At 46.0% G+C, this 15,071-nt stretch overlaps 1 protein-coding gene across 1 annotated transcript in view; it reads right to left on the minus strand.

Moving 5' to 3' along the window:
- Gabbr2 (gamma-aminobutyric acid type B receptor subunit 2) overlaps window positions 1-15,071 on the minus strand; it is a 391,890-nt gene that overhangs the window by 6,852 nt on the left and 369,967 nt on the right. The window contains exons 14-17 of the mRNA XM_004645219.1: window positions 10,181-10,291; window positions 6,034-6,258; window positions 3,420-3,602; window positions 1,406-1,535 (exon numbers count right to left, since the gene is read on the minus strand). Of these exons, the coding sequence (XP_004645276.1) occupies window positions 1,406-1,535; window positions 3,420-3,602; window positions 6,034-6,258; window positions 10,181-10,291 (649 nt within the window). The remainder of the gene's footprint in view (window positions 1-1,405; window positions 1,536-3,419; window positions 3,603-6,033; window positions 6,259-10,180; window positions 10,292-15,071) is intronic.

The raw sequence follows: 15,071 nt of genomic DNA on the forward strand, positions 1-15,071 counted from the left end.
GGGCCCAGGGGTACACATCTGTAGACCCTGCACTCTCACAGGCTGAGGCAGGAAAATTGCAAGCTGGAGTTCACTAGAGTTTAGTGAAACCCTGCCTCAAAACAAAAATTTAAAAACTCATTGCAGAGGCCCTAGGTTCAATGCCCATTACTAAAACATTTTTATAACATTGCTTCTATGATAAGAATATTCATTATTTTTATGAGTAAAATATTTTCTATTGATTAGTAGTGATTTCCTAACATTGTAATGATGTATACCAATGGCAGAATCCAATCAACAAAGAAATCTGTAAAATACAGTGTAAAAGAATTCCTCCTCAACCACCATTCCTTTTCACATAGGTGAATATTATTAACAATTTGATATTCTTCTAAGCTTTTTATTGTTTTTGTTTTATAGTGCTGACAATAAAACCTACAGCCTCATGCATGGTGGCAATTGCTCTACCAATAAGCTACACCCCAGTCTACTTCTGGGCTTTTTAAAAAATGGGCGCACGCACACACACACACACACACACCCCCACAAATACGCACGCGTGTATGCATCTGTGTGCATCATAATGGCTTTTTTCATCTGGAGATTCTTCTATACTCACACAAATAGATCCACTCATCTTTGAATAGCAATGTACATGTTTGTTTGCATCATAATTGGTGAAATAATCTCAAATAATGAGCATTTAAATTAATTATAGACTTTTTCTATGTATAATATTGTGATAAACATCCATGTGGAAAGTATTTCCAAGGGGCAGTTTGCTGCTGTGGAACTGCTAGGTCAAGAAGTTTAACACGTCACGTTTAGGGAGTGCCCGCCTGACTTAAATTCCAGGAGAATACTCATTTCTAAATACTCTAGAATTTTTGTTTCTTTTTAGTGCTGGGGATTGAACCTGGGACTACCCTGTATGCTAGACAAGTGCTATACCACCTAGCCATACTCTGAGTCCCATACACTGGTAATCTTTTACATTTTTGTTAAGAGGTTGCCAACAGGTGGCCCTCAATGTGCATTTCCCTAGTGGTTGGTGAGACGAGATGTCATGTCAATCTTACAGTCCACTCTTTCTCTGCCCTTTGATGAGGCACATTTGACAGCTGTGGGAAGTAAACGTGAGCTATTGCTAAGAACAAAAGGGAAAATGAGCTGGGTCTCTGCCTAGTACTGGAGAAAACGGGCTGTGTTGTGCACTCACAGACCTGGCACTGCGAGGTGTGGAACAGGAGCTGAGGTCCAGGTGGAGGAGACTCTGGGCAGACCCTGCACTGTGGCCAGCAGATAGTCCCAGATGCCCTAGCTTTACACGCGTGACTTCAGACCAGGCTCCAGTCCTTTCTGAGGTGCTGTGGGGCTGGCATTTGAAATCTGGTCCCTATGACCAGGCCCCACCTCCTCTCACCTGTGCTCTCTGTGAAGTTCCCCAGATTGAGGATGTCGTTGAGTTCCTGGTAGTGGTTTTGTTTAATGTAAGTGGTCTTTTCCGGTGTGTCCTGCAGCTGCATAGTGACTTCTTCCAAGTCCTTGTCCAACTGGAAGGCAAGGTCACCGCTTAGGTTGAGTCCCCCCCCCCCTGCCAGCTCCCTCCCAGCCCCTACCTAGCACTAGCAGGAACCGGGCTCCCACATCTGGGTGAGGAAATGCAGGAGGACCTGCTGCTTTTATGCAGGTAGCAGGCATGATGAGAGGGATCGAGTGTTGGCAAGTTGTGTGGCCCATGTGGGCCAAGCAAGCCAGAGAGTTGGTATTCAGGAAGGCAGGATGTCCAGGGAGAGGGGCACAGAGGGAGGGTGGGGTGGGGGAAAAGCTCAGGCTTACGGGCAAACCCCAGATGGTCCCATGCTGAGAGTCTCAGTTGCTTTATCCATAGGATGGGTGATCATAGTACCCTCTTTGTGGGAGTGTTGTGAAGGTTAAATGAGATGATGCATGGGAAACCCAGCTCTGCTACTACAGCAACGCAACTATCATCGTTATCATTGGTCCCTCACAGGACTATCTGGGTGGAGCTGGCAGGCCTCAACTGTCATGGTCACTCAGGCCAGCAGAGGCTCATCTAGATGAGGTAATCAGGATAGCCCCTGTCATGCCCAGTTACACAACAGGAGCGAGTCCTGGGCCATTAGTTCCAGAGAAGCCTGGGGAGTGCATGCTTTGGTGGGGAGCAGTCCTGGTTGATTTGGGCAGAGAGGGGACCTTAGAAACTATAAAATGCTGTTCTTGTGTCTTGCAAATAAAATGCAGCATTCCAAGTCAGATCAGAATTTCAGATAACAAGAAGTCTCCCCCCTCCCAGTATAAGTATATCCCAAATATTTATGGCATATACTTATCCTGAAACTACAATTGGTTGTTTATATGAAGTTCAAATTTCACTGGGCATTCTGTATATCATCTGGCAGTCCTATGCCTCACTTCTCCCTGCAGCAAGAGGATGCATTGCTTAGTCTTCTCTTGCCGAGTGTGTGGATATAAGTCCTTATCAGAGCAACTGTATCAGGACCAAAAATATGCAAATTTTTTGTCACTTGCTTAATCTCTTTCATGAATTTCCTGCTCTTCCCTTTCAGAATCTGATAAGAGTATGTTTTACTCAGCTTTACCTGAGGAATAGCCGAAAATAGAGAAAGAAGAGGAAAGAAGAGGAAAAATAGAGAGGAAGAAGCTAGTGTAGCAATGACCGTGAAGACCTGTCACCTCAGGACCCTTAGGGGAGATAGAAATAAACACTTTCTTTGGGTCCCTTTATTTTGCATTCTCTTGGTTACTTCAACTTAGCCACAGCCCTGCCCAGCAATTTGCTTTGCTGCTTTGTTCCTTTCCTGTCCCCATCACTGACATGGCACTCTGCTATGAAAAAGACACAGTTCACAGACTGCTGGTCTGGTCAGACACCCTGGCCAGCAGGGAGTGTGAAGGCAGGGAGAGAATCTGTGTTCTCCTTTCTGGAGTACAAAGTCCAGAATCTGGTTTGATATGGGCACAAAGGAATCTGGTTGTGGCCTCTCTAGAATATTCCAGAAGTAGTTAAGGACTTTTGGGACAAGGGTGAGGTCTGCTGAAGCACCTCCCCCCCTCCCCCCAGCCTCTTTCACTTCCTTTCCTCCCAGTGCACATCATGCTTACATGGGTGGATCTAAGTGTGGGTACTCTGGGGCCTCACAGACTCCCATGAGTTCCTTTCTCCAGAGGATGTCTTGAATTTGGCCTTGCTGGACTCCCAAAACCTTAGGCCAGGTGGGCAATAGACTCTTTTTTTTTTCTTTTTTTTTAGATTCTTGTCTAATCTGACAAACTGCTACCGCTTGGATTATGGTACTAGAGCTGCTGCAGCTTTAAGGACCACAGAGGGAAGGAATGTGATGGAACACAGCTCTAAGCCTGTCTCAGGGGCCCAAGTGGGGCCCAAGATATACCTCTGTGATTTTCATCCGCAAGCGATGGTTTTCTGACTGCAGACCCTCCAGGCGGGATGTGCTTGCTTGGTTCACGCTGGTGACAGAAGTGGATGTTTTTGAATCTTCTTTTTTCTGATTCCGAGTGATCTGGAGTCGCTTGTTCTGAGTTGCTGCATCTGGGTTTGTTCTCAGAGTGATGAGCTGAAGGGACAGAGGCAGGATTGAAGAGAGAATGTTGCATCCTATTTGTTCTAGAAACATTTCTTGTCAGTAGCAGGCTCTGACTCAACATTGGAAAGTATGAGCTGAGTGGGTCATGACCTCTGTCTACTAGGACTGTACAGTCCAGAGGTGTGGTGTGGAGAAAAAGAAGGATGTACTCTTCAGCTGGCCTGAAGGGCAGTCAGCCTACCCGGTGTGTGGCCTGGCTTGGTTCCCTGGAAGATCTGGAAGGATGGTGGTACAAAGGGAACCGTAGGGCAAAGATATGGTAGATGCAAATGCAGGGAGGCCTGGGGCTCAGGGCATGAGGAGGAAGGGCAGTAAGGGTGGTGGATAGGGTTCTCTGGGGGCACTGGAGGAACCCTGAGGTCCTGAAAGCAAGTTCAACACCAGGAAGTCAGTCATGGAGTTAGAAGGGCAATGAGGGGCTCTGGAGGCCAAAACATCCAAGTGAAACAGTCCGACCTGGGTGTAGAAAACTGTTTGACATCTTTTAGAGAATGGACAGTCTCAGGATACAGGCAGGGAAGTCAGGGCACTGGTCTGGAGCTTGGGCAGGTGTGCACAGCTAGAGGAGAAAGTGTGGCCGAGGTCTGAAGCCAGCCTGTAGGATACATAGACTCGGACTGCTGGGGGCCTGAGGGATGGAGCCACCATGTGCAGCCTTCTCCCTAGTGGGCCCTAGGTGATCCCTCCTCTTCTTTTCTGTAGCACTTGCCCCTCAATTGGATCAATAACTCCTTCATCTTTTCCTTTACTCTTGAGACCCCTTGGGGTCAGGCTTCTCTCACTGCTGGCAGTCCTAGAGGCCAAGGCTGTTGCTTTGCTTACTCATTGCTGTTAGGAGGATGTTTGCAAAAAGTGGTCCTGTAGCTCGGCCCTTCTGATAAATGGCAAATGTAAGTGGATATTAAACATGATTATTCCTTTGGACCTAACAATACCACTTCTTTGGTTTTATCTTCTGGGAATAATTAAAAAACAAGTAAAATGTGTTATATAGAAAAAAAATATCACTTAAAAATCTGCAAACAACTGCAAGGGTGACCCGTAAGGGTGACCCATAAATGTCAAGTAGACGTATAAATTATGAACTCCCCCTCAGTGACAGTTGTGAATGTGGGGACAATACAGAAGACAAAAGAAAACAAAAAAAAAAAAAAAACCAAAAACCAAACCAAAACAGATAAAAGAGGCAAACTATGAAATAATATATGTGCTACAGTATAGCCATATTTTAAAAAGTATCACCTCCTAGCATTTAAAATACAGAATCACTGGCAGGAAACACACACACACACACACACACACACACACACACACACACACAAATCAAAAGAGAAAAATATCTAAGCAAACATTTGTAGTTTTGGTTAATTTTGAAGTGTTAGGATTGCGAAATTTCTGAAACTAACTCTTCTCTGCAGTGTCTAAACTTCCTAAAATGTGAATTGTCACTGCTATGGTTTGGACAGTTTAAGTGTGTACCCCAAGGGTTCATGTGTTCTCAGTGTGTGTGGGTGAGGTGCTGGGGCTTTAAGAGGCAGAGCCTAGTGAGGTTTTTAGTTTACTGGGGCTTGTCCTTTGATGAGATTAAGTGTTATGTTGAGCTGTAGGGGACTCAGGTCAACAGTTTCCGACATTGCCAGTCATGCAGAAGACCCAATACTATTATGGACTACTGGACTCTTTTAGAATATTTTGCTGAGTTAGCACACCTATAATATTCAAATGACGGGACTAAACAAAAAAGGAGATACAGATGAATGTTCATTTTGTGTCTGTGTATTCAAAATGGTTAGGATAGATATATAGTTACATTCTCTTAATGAATAGAGGGATTTGTTGTAATGTTGTTTGTAAATAGGATATCATGTCTGCATCTTGTACAGCAAATAACCACTAGGAACAGAGTATGCAATGTGTTAATTATTGGAACTATCCTGCCAATTTGATTTGAAACTGTCTCATTGCTATTTGTTTCTCAATAAAATTATGGAAAAAAAGCTATCATAATATCTATAAGTAAAAAAAAAAAGAGATTAAGGCCCTTCTCCTGGAACCAAGTTGGGAGAGTGAGTTGTTCCAAGAGCGAGCCATGCTCCTGCACTGCTCTTTGGCATTTTGTTTCAAGATCTGATCTCTTCTTCTTACATGCAGTCCTACTCTTGTGATGCCATCTGGTGTAGACCTTCACCAGCTTAGCCAGTGCTGACCACACCCTTGAACCTCCAGAAACTGTGTTCTAAATCAACCTCTTTTTTTGTTTATAAAGTTAGCTAGCCCAAGATATATTATTATAGTACTGAAAAATAGAATAACACAGTCATCCTCATAAGACAACAATGTATAACACTTAGAAATCCTAACAACATCTTTGCAAAGGAGTCAGAGGCCAGAGGACTAGTACCTTTGGCACAAACACCAGGCAGAGAGTGATGGTGCTGCAGAAGATGATGACAAGAGCCACGATGCAGAACTGCACATTGGGCTGGTCCCGGGTCAGGAAGGAGACAGCGGCCCCAATGATGCACATGATCCCCACATTGTAGACGCTCATCCCGATGTATTTGCTGTCATTGAGGGCAGGGATGCTGACGTTACGGGTCTCCCAAGCTAAGAAACAACCGAACAACTGAAATGGTGAACAGAGAGGGGGAGATGATCATTACCATGTGGTGGCACATGCTTGCTGCTCCAAAACGCTGTTGCATGGAGGACTGCTCAGAAGTAGGGGCTGGGAAGGCAGGCGGGGACTTTGTTGTCAGCCAAGTCTTCTGGATGTCACCATCCGTGTCTACTCATGGTCCTGGGTTGTATCCCACAAAAAAAAAAAGCAGACTGGATCCGTGTGACAGCTGTCTGGCTTCCCTTCACTTCCACAACTGGTTCACACACAGACCCACCAGAGGACACAGTGTGAAGATGTAGCGGGAGGATTGTATACAATGTCCACAACTTCCTCTCACTCTCTGGAGGATGCTAGCTCAGAGAGGAAGGAAGGACTTATGGAAGGTTAGCTAGAAATATGGTGACAAAGGGGACTGTGTTTCTAGAAGTTTAGCTATTAAATCTATTAAGGCTATTAAGTTCAGCTATTTCTGCTATTAAATGGGGCACATACTTTGTGACTGGGACTTCTAGTGTCTGCCAATGAGCAGAGCCACTCAGAATACAAACCACATTTCTCAATTTCCCCCAAAGTTAAGTGTGGCATAAGACTGGGTTCTGAACAATGATCTGAAAGAGAAAATGTGGATGATTTCTGGGTGGTGTCTTTAAAGGGAAGGGATGTTGCATTTCCTTTTAGCAACTGGAGTCACCCTGATGGGTGGAGCTGTAGCAGGTGTCTTAGGCCATGATGTAGAAGCTGTGTTTGATGAGATGTGGAACAAGAGGAGGCAAAGAGCCAAAACTCTAGACCAGGAGCCTCCATGCTAGCCCGAGGGCTTGCCTCTGGAGTTGATATACTGAAAAGGGAAATTACCACCCAGAAGCTCTGGAATGTACTCTGCCCACTGCTGGCTGTGAGATTTTCAGCAAGTCACCTTACTTCTGAGAAACTTTCTTTATTCTCTCCCATCTTTTTCTTAGGACTACTGGATTTAATTTTGGCAGGTTGACACACACATAGAGCATGCTTAGTCATTTCCTCACCACCAGCCCCTTGCCCACCCTCCCTCCTAGCTTCACATTTTCTTAGGAGGATTTGATGTGTATAATGTATTTTGATCAAATGAGGACCTCACTTTCAATGTCTGTGAAATGGGAATTTTCTTGATACCTGGCTCACACTTGCTGCTGTTTAGATGAAGTAAGAGGATGGATGTGGAAGCACTTTGTAAACTACAATATCTGGTAGCAAATTAGGAACTATTTTGTGATAAATATGATCTTATACAATCATGGTTGTTTTTCTCTTGTCTGTTATACTTTTCTCTAAACATTTGCAACCTGCTTTATTCTTAAAATTTTTTTCTTTAAAAAAGGAACCAGCAGTCCAGGAACCAGATGCCATTGAGGGCTCCTTGCCATTGGCAGTTGACAGCCTGCCTTGTGATGGCTCTTCACATGGGACCTCTTGAGTCTCACAGACACTGGGCCACCTCACAGGAGAAGAGGGGCTTGGCCAGGTGATGGCGCTTGCCTGGGGGACCAGAGCAGTAAGTGTCAGGGCTAGATGGTCCTCAAGATGCCAGCCTTCTGACAGGAAGTTCATGCATCCTGCGGGGCCGATGGGCTACCCAGCCTGTGCAAATCTGCACCAGTCACAAAATGGAGGCACATCTAGGACCTGGGAATTGACCTTAAATATCTGAGAGTGCCAGAATGACAGGATGAGAGAGAGAGCAAGGCACTCTGAGACTCTGAGGGGATTTGTGGGTGTGAGTTACACTGAGGTAAGGAAGAACTTTCTCACAAAGTAGAAACCATCTGTAATGGGTGGAATGGTGGCCCTAACAGATATGTCCACATTATGATTCCTGAAAACTGCAACTGTGACCTTATCGGGAAAAGGTATCTTTGCCAGTTTAATTAATGATCTTGACATGAAATCATCTTGGATGATACAGATAGTTCCTAAAGCCAGTAGCAAGGACTTGCAGAGAAGTAAAGGGAGTTTGGAGTCATGCAGCAGCAAGCCCAGGATGTTTATAGCCATGGTTATCGGAAGAATCTGGAAGGATTCCCCCTAAAACTTTGACATGAAACACAACTTTACCTTGCTTCTGGCCTCCTCCTGGCCTCCAGAATTGTGAAAGAATAGATTTGTGTGCTTTTAAGATAATCTATAGGGATAATTTGTTACAATGTTCAAAGGAGACTAATATGCCAACCTCTGATGGTTGTGGTTGCTCTGACTTGAGTTCCTATCACTAGAGCTGTAGAAGCAGGCCGGCAATGGAACTGCTCAGAGAATGCTCAGGTGGGCTGGGGGCGGGACACAGGTGTGTGCATGCTCTTTCTAGCCTGACTCTGTGCTTCCAGCTTAGAAAGGGTAGGGGCAGGGATGGGATTCTAGCCATGAACCCTGAGCTCCTGGAAGTTCCTTGCATACACTACAGATGGTAAGGCTTGTGTCCTGTCAAATAAAGCTTTTATTGATGTGATCCAGTTGAAGGAATTCACTGGGGAGATGTATGCATCTCCAACTACTTCTGGAGTAGGTGGGAGAAGATAATGAGTGATGAAAACATGGCAGAGAAACCCAGTTCAAAGGAGTGAATGAGTCACCGTTATCTAATTTCATGGAGTCTCAAAATCAAGAACATGGAAGCTGGAAGGCTTATGGAAGGAGGGAGTCTGATCTCTCTCTCTTTTTTTATTAAGGTACTGGGAATCGAATGCAGGGCCTTACCAGGCAGATGCTGTGTGGCTGAGCTATACCGCCAGCTCCCTTCATTTCATTCTATTTATTCACCAAGGGCTGGGTGAAGCTCAAGTCATCAACTTGGCATGTTTCTTGTGACAGGAGCTCATCGCTAACCCTTTACAGGGAGTGGAGCTCTGCCCTGTGGCAAAAATCTCTTTTTCTTCTTGAGTCTGGGCTACCCATCACTGACAGCTCCTTCAGGTTTTTGGTGACTATGTTCCCTGTGTGTGTCCTTGAGTCCAGGACCTCTTGTCTAGTCCTCTACCTCATGGTTCTCCTCTGGGTACCTCCTTTGGATACCTGTAGGGTCACTACCTTGAGGAATCCATACTGCAGTCCAATGGTCCTGATGCTTCCATGGAAAGTGCAAAAGAATTCTCTGGAAACCACAAGAGCATCTCTACTAGGGGCAAAGTGAGAGAAAATATTTGTCTAGGGTACCCTGACATACACCCTTTGGTGTGGTCTCTTGAAGGATATGGGGTAATCACTAACAGTTGTGGGAAGTAGCATTGGGAAAGAATGCAGTACAAAAAAATTCCACTGTCTTTAACTTTTGGAGAGGGCTTTGTTATTACATACCAAGTGGGGCATGGTTTAAACTGGCTGTGGAAAGAAGACTGAAGGGCTCACCTGACCTAAGGTTGGGAAGGGCTGACCTTCTGAGTCCTGCCTGTGTAGTGTGGGCTCGGAGGAAGGAGTGCCGAGGTTGGAGTATCAGGTAAGCTTGAAGAAATCCCTTAACCTCTATGAGTCTTCCTTTCTCATCCATAAAATAGATGTGATTCTATTCACTTTCCATGGATGTAGAGATGACCCAAGGAAGTGCAGGATGGGAATGCCTCTTGGATGTCCACAGACTGCTGTTCCTGAGAGTAGGACTTGACAGTTGCGAGGTTTCAGGGTTGCTTTCTATTAAGATATTGACTTGGCCACTTCCTAGCCAATTGATCTTGGCAAGATACCAAGCATTAGAGTCCTTACTAGGGATATAAGGCTGTTACATGTGCCTATCTCGTAGGATTGTGGTAGGACCTGAAAAGACACATGAAGGAAATGACCTGGCAGCAAGTAACTGCTTAGGCATGGGCTCTCTGTTTATTTTTATGTTGATGGGAGACTCCAGGAAATAGAGGCCTAACAGAGATGTGAACCCCACCTCTGCCTCCTGCCATGCACCCACCATGAGAAGCCCTTTGTAGGCATAGACGATGCCGAGCCAGATGGTCATGTGGGTGTTCTCACAGTGCTCCAGGAGTGGGCGGATGGAGATGTCTCGGCCTGCTGGGTCCGGCTGTGCAGAGAGAAAACAGAAACCCCAGTGATGGGATGGGCACCATTCAGCAGCTGACCCCCTCACTGAGGGCCCTTTTCCCTCCCATGAGTCACAGCAAGTGCCAGCCCCATGAAGGCTTTTCACTCCCACCTTGCTTTCCTTGGCGTGGGGCTCGAGCCTCATTAGCATTGGGTGCCTTCTGTTTGTTAGTTGTAATTCAATTTAGAACTGCACTCCAGTTCTAAAGTGCCTATCCACCTTGAGCCAGAGCTCCTGAGGCTTAGGACTGGGTCAGTTTAACTCTGACTTAGCACATGACCTGGCACAGAACATACATCTGTAAGGTTTCTTGAAAGACTTAAGGGAGAGATTTAGGCACAAAGTTAGGTCAGAGGTCTTCAGGTATCATGTCCTTGGTTAAGTTGTGCAGTTGGAGATAGAGGATATAAGGAAACCTTGCCCACCACCTTCATGGTGGAAGCAGTGGTAGCAGCCGTGTTATGTACCACATGAAGCTGCATAGACAAGAGGTAGGCACCTGGCCTGATCTTGAGCCTGATAAAAGATCGATACCGTTTCCTTAGTTCTAAGTGCTCTGCTCATAGAGGGGTGAAGCGGAGGATCCCAGCCAAGCATATTCTCTCCCTCTAATGAATTCATCTGGGAAACTCTGGGCAAGAACCGGCCACATGGTGGCAAGAGCAGAAAATACCACAGAGAATGAAACTACTGTCCATTTAGTTGCAGATATCCTAACCCTTGACTTAAAAATAACCTCATCAAGTATTTCATAAGAATGAGGAAATTTTCTTATATAATTACAAATAGTCACCAAGCACCAGAATTTTAACAATGATAATAGTAGGCAGTATTATCTAATATACTGGCCATTTTCAAATTTTACCAGTATTATCTTTTAAGATATATGTGAGTTTTTCACAGCAAAATCCATTCCAGGACCATGCGCTGTATTTACTTGTGTGTCTCTTTTAGTCTCAAACAATTCCTCCATGTATTTTGGTCTTAAGTGTCCTGGAAATTCCCGAAGAATCTCATTCAGTTATTTTGTAGCATGTCCCTCAATTTGGGATGGCCCGAGTGTGTTTTCATGCTTAGATTCACGTTATGCATGCTTGGCAGAAATCTGACATAATTAATGTCATTGTCTCCTCCCTGCTTCACATCAGGGCCACTTGTCTAGTATTGGTGATGTTAAATGTGGTGACTTGATTGAGGTGACGTCTGGCAGGACTCTGTCCTTGGAAGGTACCATTTTCCCTTTGCAATTAATAAGTAATCTATGAGAGCTGCTTCAGGACTGTGTGTGTATCCTGTCATCATATACAGCAATTCAGGGGCCTTACCATCCACTGATGATTCCTACTGAGTCATGTTACTTTTATTTATTTATTTTGAGTCACATTACTTTGAAAGCTCTACGATGGTGATTTTCTAGCTGTCATTCCATTTGAGTACTTAACAAGAGCTTCCCTTTCCTTCTGTAAATTTATGGACCCATGGGCTCTATTTTAATTCAATGTCTTAGAGTCCACTGCTATGCTTATTCTTGATGCACAAATTTCCCCAAATTTGAACTGCCTCTTGTATTTTCTCACTTTCTTACTTCTTAGCAAAGAAATATTTCATACTCCTTTTGCATTTTCTTTTCTCCAACGTTGGAATTAGCCATTTCTCTGAGGAGTTTTTGTTCTTCTTGGTGTATCATGATATTTTTAGAAAACAAGGTCTGGGGACTTGATGTGCTTACTGTTTCTAGAGTGTTGTGACTTCTAGAGCCTTTTCACCTGCCTATTTCTCTACCTACTTGCCTATCATTTATCTGTCATCTGCCTCTAGATGTGCGCAAAGTCACACCAGATGTGTTACTTGCCTCTTTTCACTCCATATTTGAGTCTCACTTCTGCCACCATGAGATCCTTGGGTTTCAACAACAATCAAAATATTTACTTATCTGCTCAACCCCACAAAAATAGTTTCAGGGTTGATGTACAGGTATACTATCAACAAACTTACTAAGTAAAGGTGGAAATTTCTTTGCAAATCTGTTTGCCTTTAGAATGGGTCCAACTGCAGGCACATTGTTGAGGAGGCATATTTAGGATGTTGTGTTCTGCGGAACTCATGCTGTCGAGGCCTGATAGGAAGGTGTGGGTACTCCAGGGTCAGGCTTTGGCAAGAAAGGCACTGTGATCAGGCGCACAGGTGCAGAAGGCTGGCCTTAGCCAGGCTGGGGCTAGGCATCCTATATTTTTGCCTTGCTTTCTAGGCTCTGCCTTTGAGGAAGAAATTCCTGGACTTTTGTGAGCAAGGAAAAATGAATCAAGGACAGCTCAGAGGGGTGTGGCCTGTGGCTCTAGGCCACTGTGTAACCAGAGCATCTAGTCACATTCTCTCTCAGGATTGATTTTTCTGTAGCTATTCCAAGTCATGGAAAACCCTAGCCTGACCTCTTTGAGCCCAAGGGAATTGGGCACACACTTGGGCTAGAGTGCTAGGGAACAGTAGGGCCCCCTGAGACCTTTATACTAGGGGACAGTACTGCAGGGGGGAAGTGCTCTCTAGAAACCCAGGTCTGGGCTGCAGATTTCAGGCTATACTGGTCTGGGCTAGAGAATCCCTCTCCACTGCTCTTCAAGCCCTTCCCAGGAGCTGGGCTACATTTTACTAAGGGAAATGAAGGAAATAGGGGTTTCCTGACATCCATTCATTGGTTAATTAAGGAACAGAATGGACTAGGCCCTATGGTCCATAGTGACCCAGTGCCAGAATCTGGGTCTCTCCAACACCTGACAACCACACAGACATCAGCATGCAGTACCACAGGCCCACTCGGTCACACATGAGTAGCAAACCCATTAACAGTGATGTTGTGTGTTGTTCTACAGTGAAAGGCAGTAATTTATGATGGACTTGGATCCTCTGTGTAGAGAACACCGGTGCTGTCGCACACCATTGTTCAAAATGAAAACTCTATTCACATGTACCTCACAATAGTTGTCTGGTGTCCATACTCCAGTGACAAGGAGCCCCCTTCCTGTGGCTTTTGGTGAAATACTGCCAACTTCTGTAACTGAGCTCAAACCTTCCCCTGGACCTCTACCCATTGCTGTCTTTCCCCGGGTCTTCTGAGGAAACCCCGAAGTCCTCTTTGAGTTAGGAGGGAAGATCTTCCAAGAAGGGACACATTGCCCATGTTTTCCTCCTTGAAATGACCCCAGTCCTGCAGCCCGCAGCATTTTCTACCGATCTGTAGGTGTCGAATTGAGCTCAGTTCTCAGGTGTCAGCAGTGTGTGCTCTGCCTCCCACTCCAGCTCTCCTTAGGCCTGAGGACATGTCTTCCAACAGCGACACAGAAGTTGCACGTGCCTTACCCCACTGGGTAGGTTTTATAGAGCTGCTTGTGCCTGTCCTTGTCCTCTCTGGCCGCATGCCTGCTCGGTTCCCTTTTACCTTCTCCCTCACCTTCCAGTCTTCCTTGAATAATGAATCCCCAGTTCTTACACCTGGCCTTTCATTGCCCCACCCAAGGACCTGGAGCACAACTTGGGCCGCCGCCGAGGCACAGAGCAGCAGAGGCCAGGGACCCCTGAAAGTTCTAGTAGCACATCTCCCTGAAAAATAATAAGCCTCCAAAGCTTCTGGCCTTCATTCTCATTGTCTGCACGCAGCCACATCTCCCTACCTCAGGACCACGGTCACCAAGGAAGGGGTTAGGAGTAATTTATGAGTGATGAGTTTCTGTCCTTGGGAGGCTGGGGGATGGGGAGTTCACAAATACTGCCAAGTGACTCTTGAACTGAACCCCACAGCAAACAGAGGAGGCCACAACTCTTGTCTGAGTCTGGAGGATCCTGCCTAGGTCTGGGGTTCACAAGGGTCTGGCAGTTACATCTCTGTGGAGGGAGGCCCCTGAGAGTGGGTAGGGAGGGGAGTCATTGCTTGAGCACTTCTGTGGCTTCTGTGGCGTCATTGTCGTGCACCAAAATACCGGTAGAGGGCACCAGAGAACCACCTGGAGGCTCGAGCATGCACTAGGGACGCAACTACTGTGGCTTGTAGGTAGGCCGGTAGGCCAAGATGGCATTCCGTACTGCTCAGGAAGGCACCAGCTGGCTTTCAAGGAGGCCAGATTTCCAAGCACCATGGTGGACCCACTCCCTCCACAGGGGAGCCCAGACCACTGCTGGCACTAAATGGAGGCTGCCCTACTATGGGGTGGGGGCATGCCGCAGAGCCAGCGAGCACAGGGCACCGACCCCTGTAGGTGCAGCCCCCCGGGTCTTGTGTAGGGCCTGAACCTGGGGTTTAGGCCTACTTCCCAGTCCAGTCGCAATGACTGCGTTTCCACTATCGTAAGAATGCTTCTTTTGGCCAGGATAGATGATTCACCTACAAGGACTTTGTCAACAGACTTTCCCATGTTTTTGTTCCTTGTTCTTCACATGAACAGTTATCTAAACAATCATTGACTCAGTCGTTCAGTGCCTAAGTACCGAGCGTTACTAACTTGCAGCCACGGCAGTGGGCTCAGATGCTGCAACAGCTTCAGTTTTAGCAAGTGCAAAATAGCTTTCGTGAGAGGAGGGCTCAGAGAGAGAATGGGGTAGCCTCCAGCGACGACAGCCACCATTCTGCTAGGGAAGTTTGCCTGGCCACGAGCCAGCGTGAGCCTTCTACTCACATGGGTGAAGCCTCCCTCCCAAGCACCCAAAGGCTGCAAGTGGCCCCTCCCCACGTCGGCATTTCTTGAGGAAACAATTTTACAGATAAGAAAAA

Source organism: Octodon degus, unplaced genomic scaffold, assembly GCF_000260255.1.
Source record: "Octodon degus isolate 3935 unplaced genomic scaffold, OctDeg1.0 scaffold00221, whole genome shotgun sequence".
Classification (NCBI taxonomy): Eukaryota; Metazoa; Chordata; class Mammalia; order Rodentia; family Octodontidae; genus Octodon; species Octodon degus.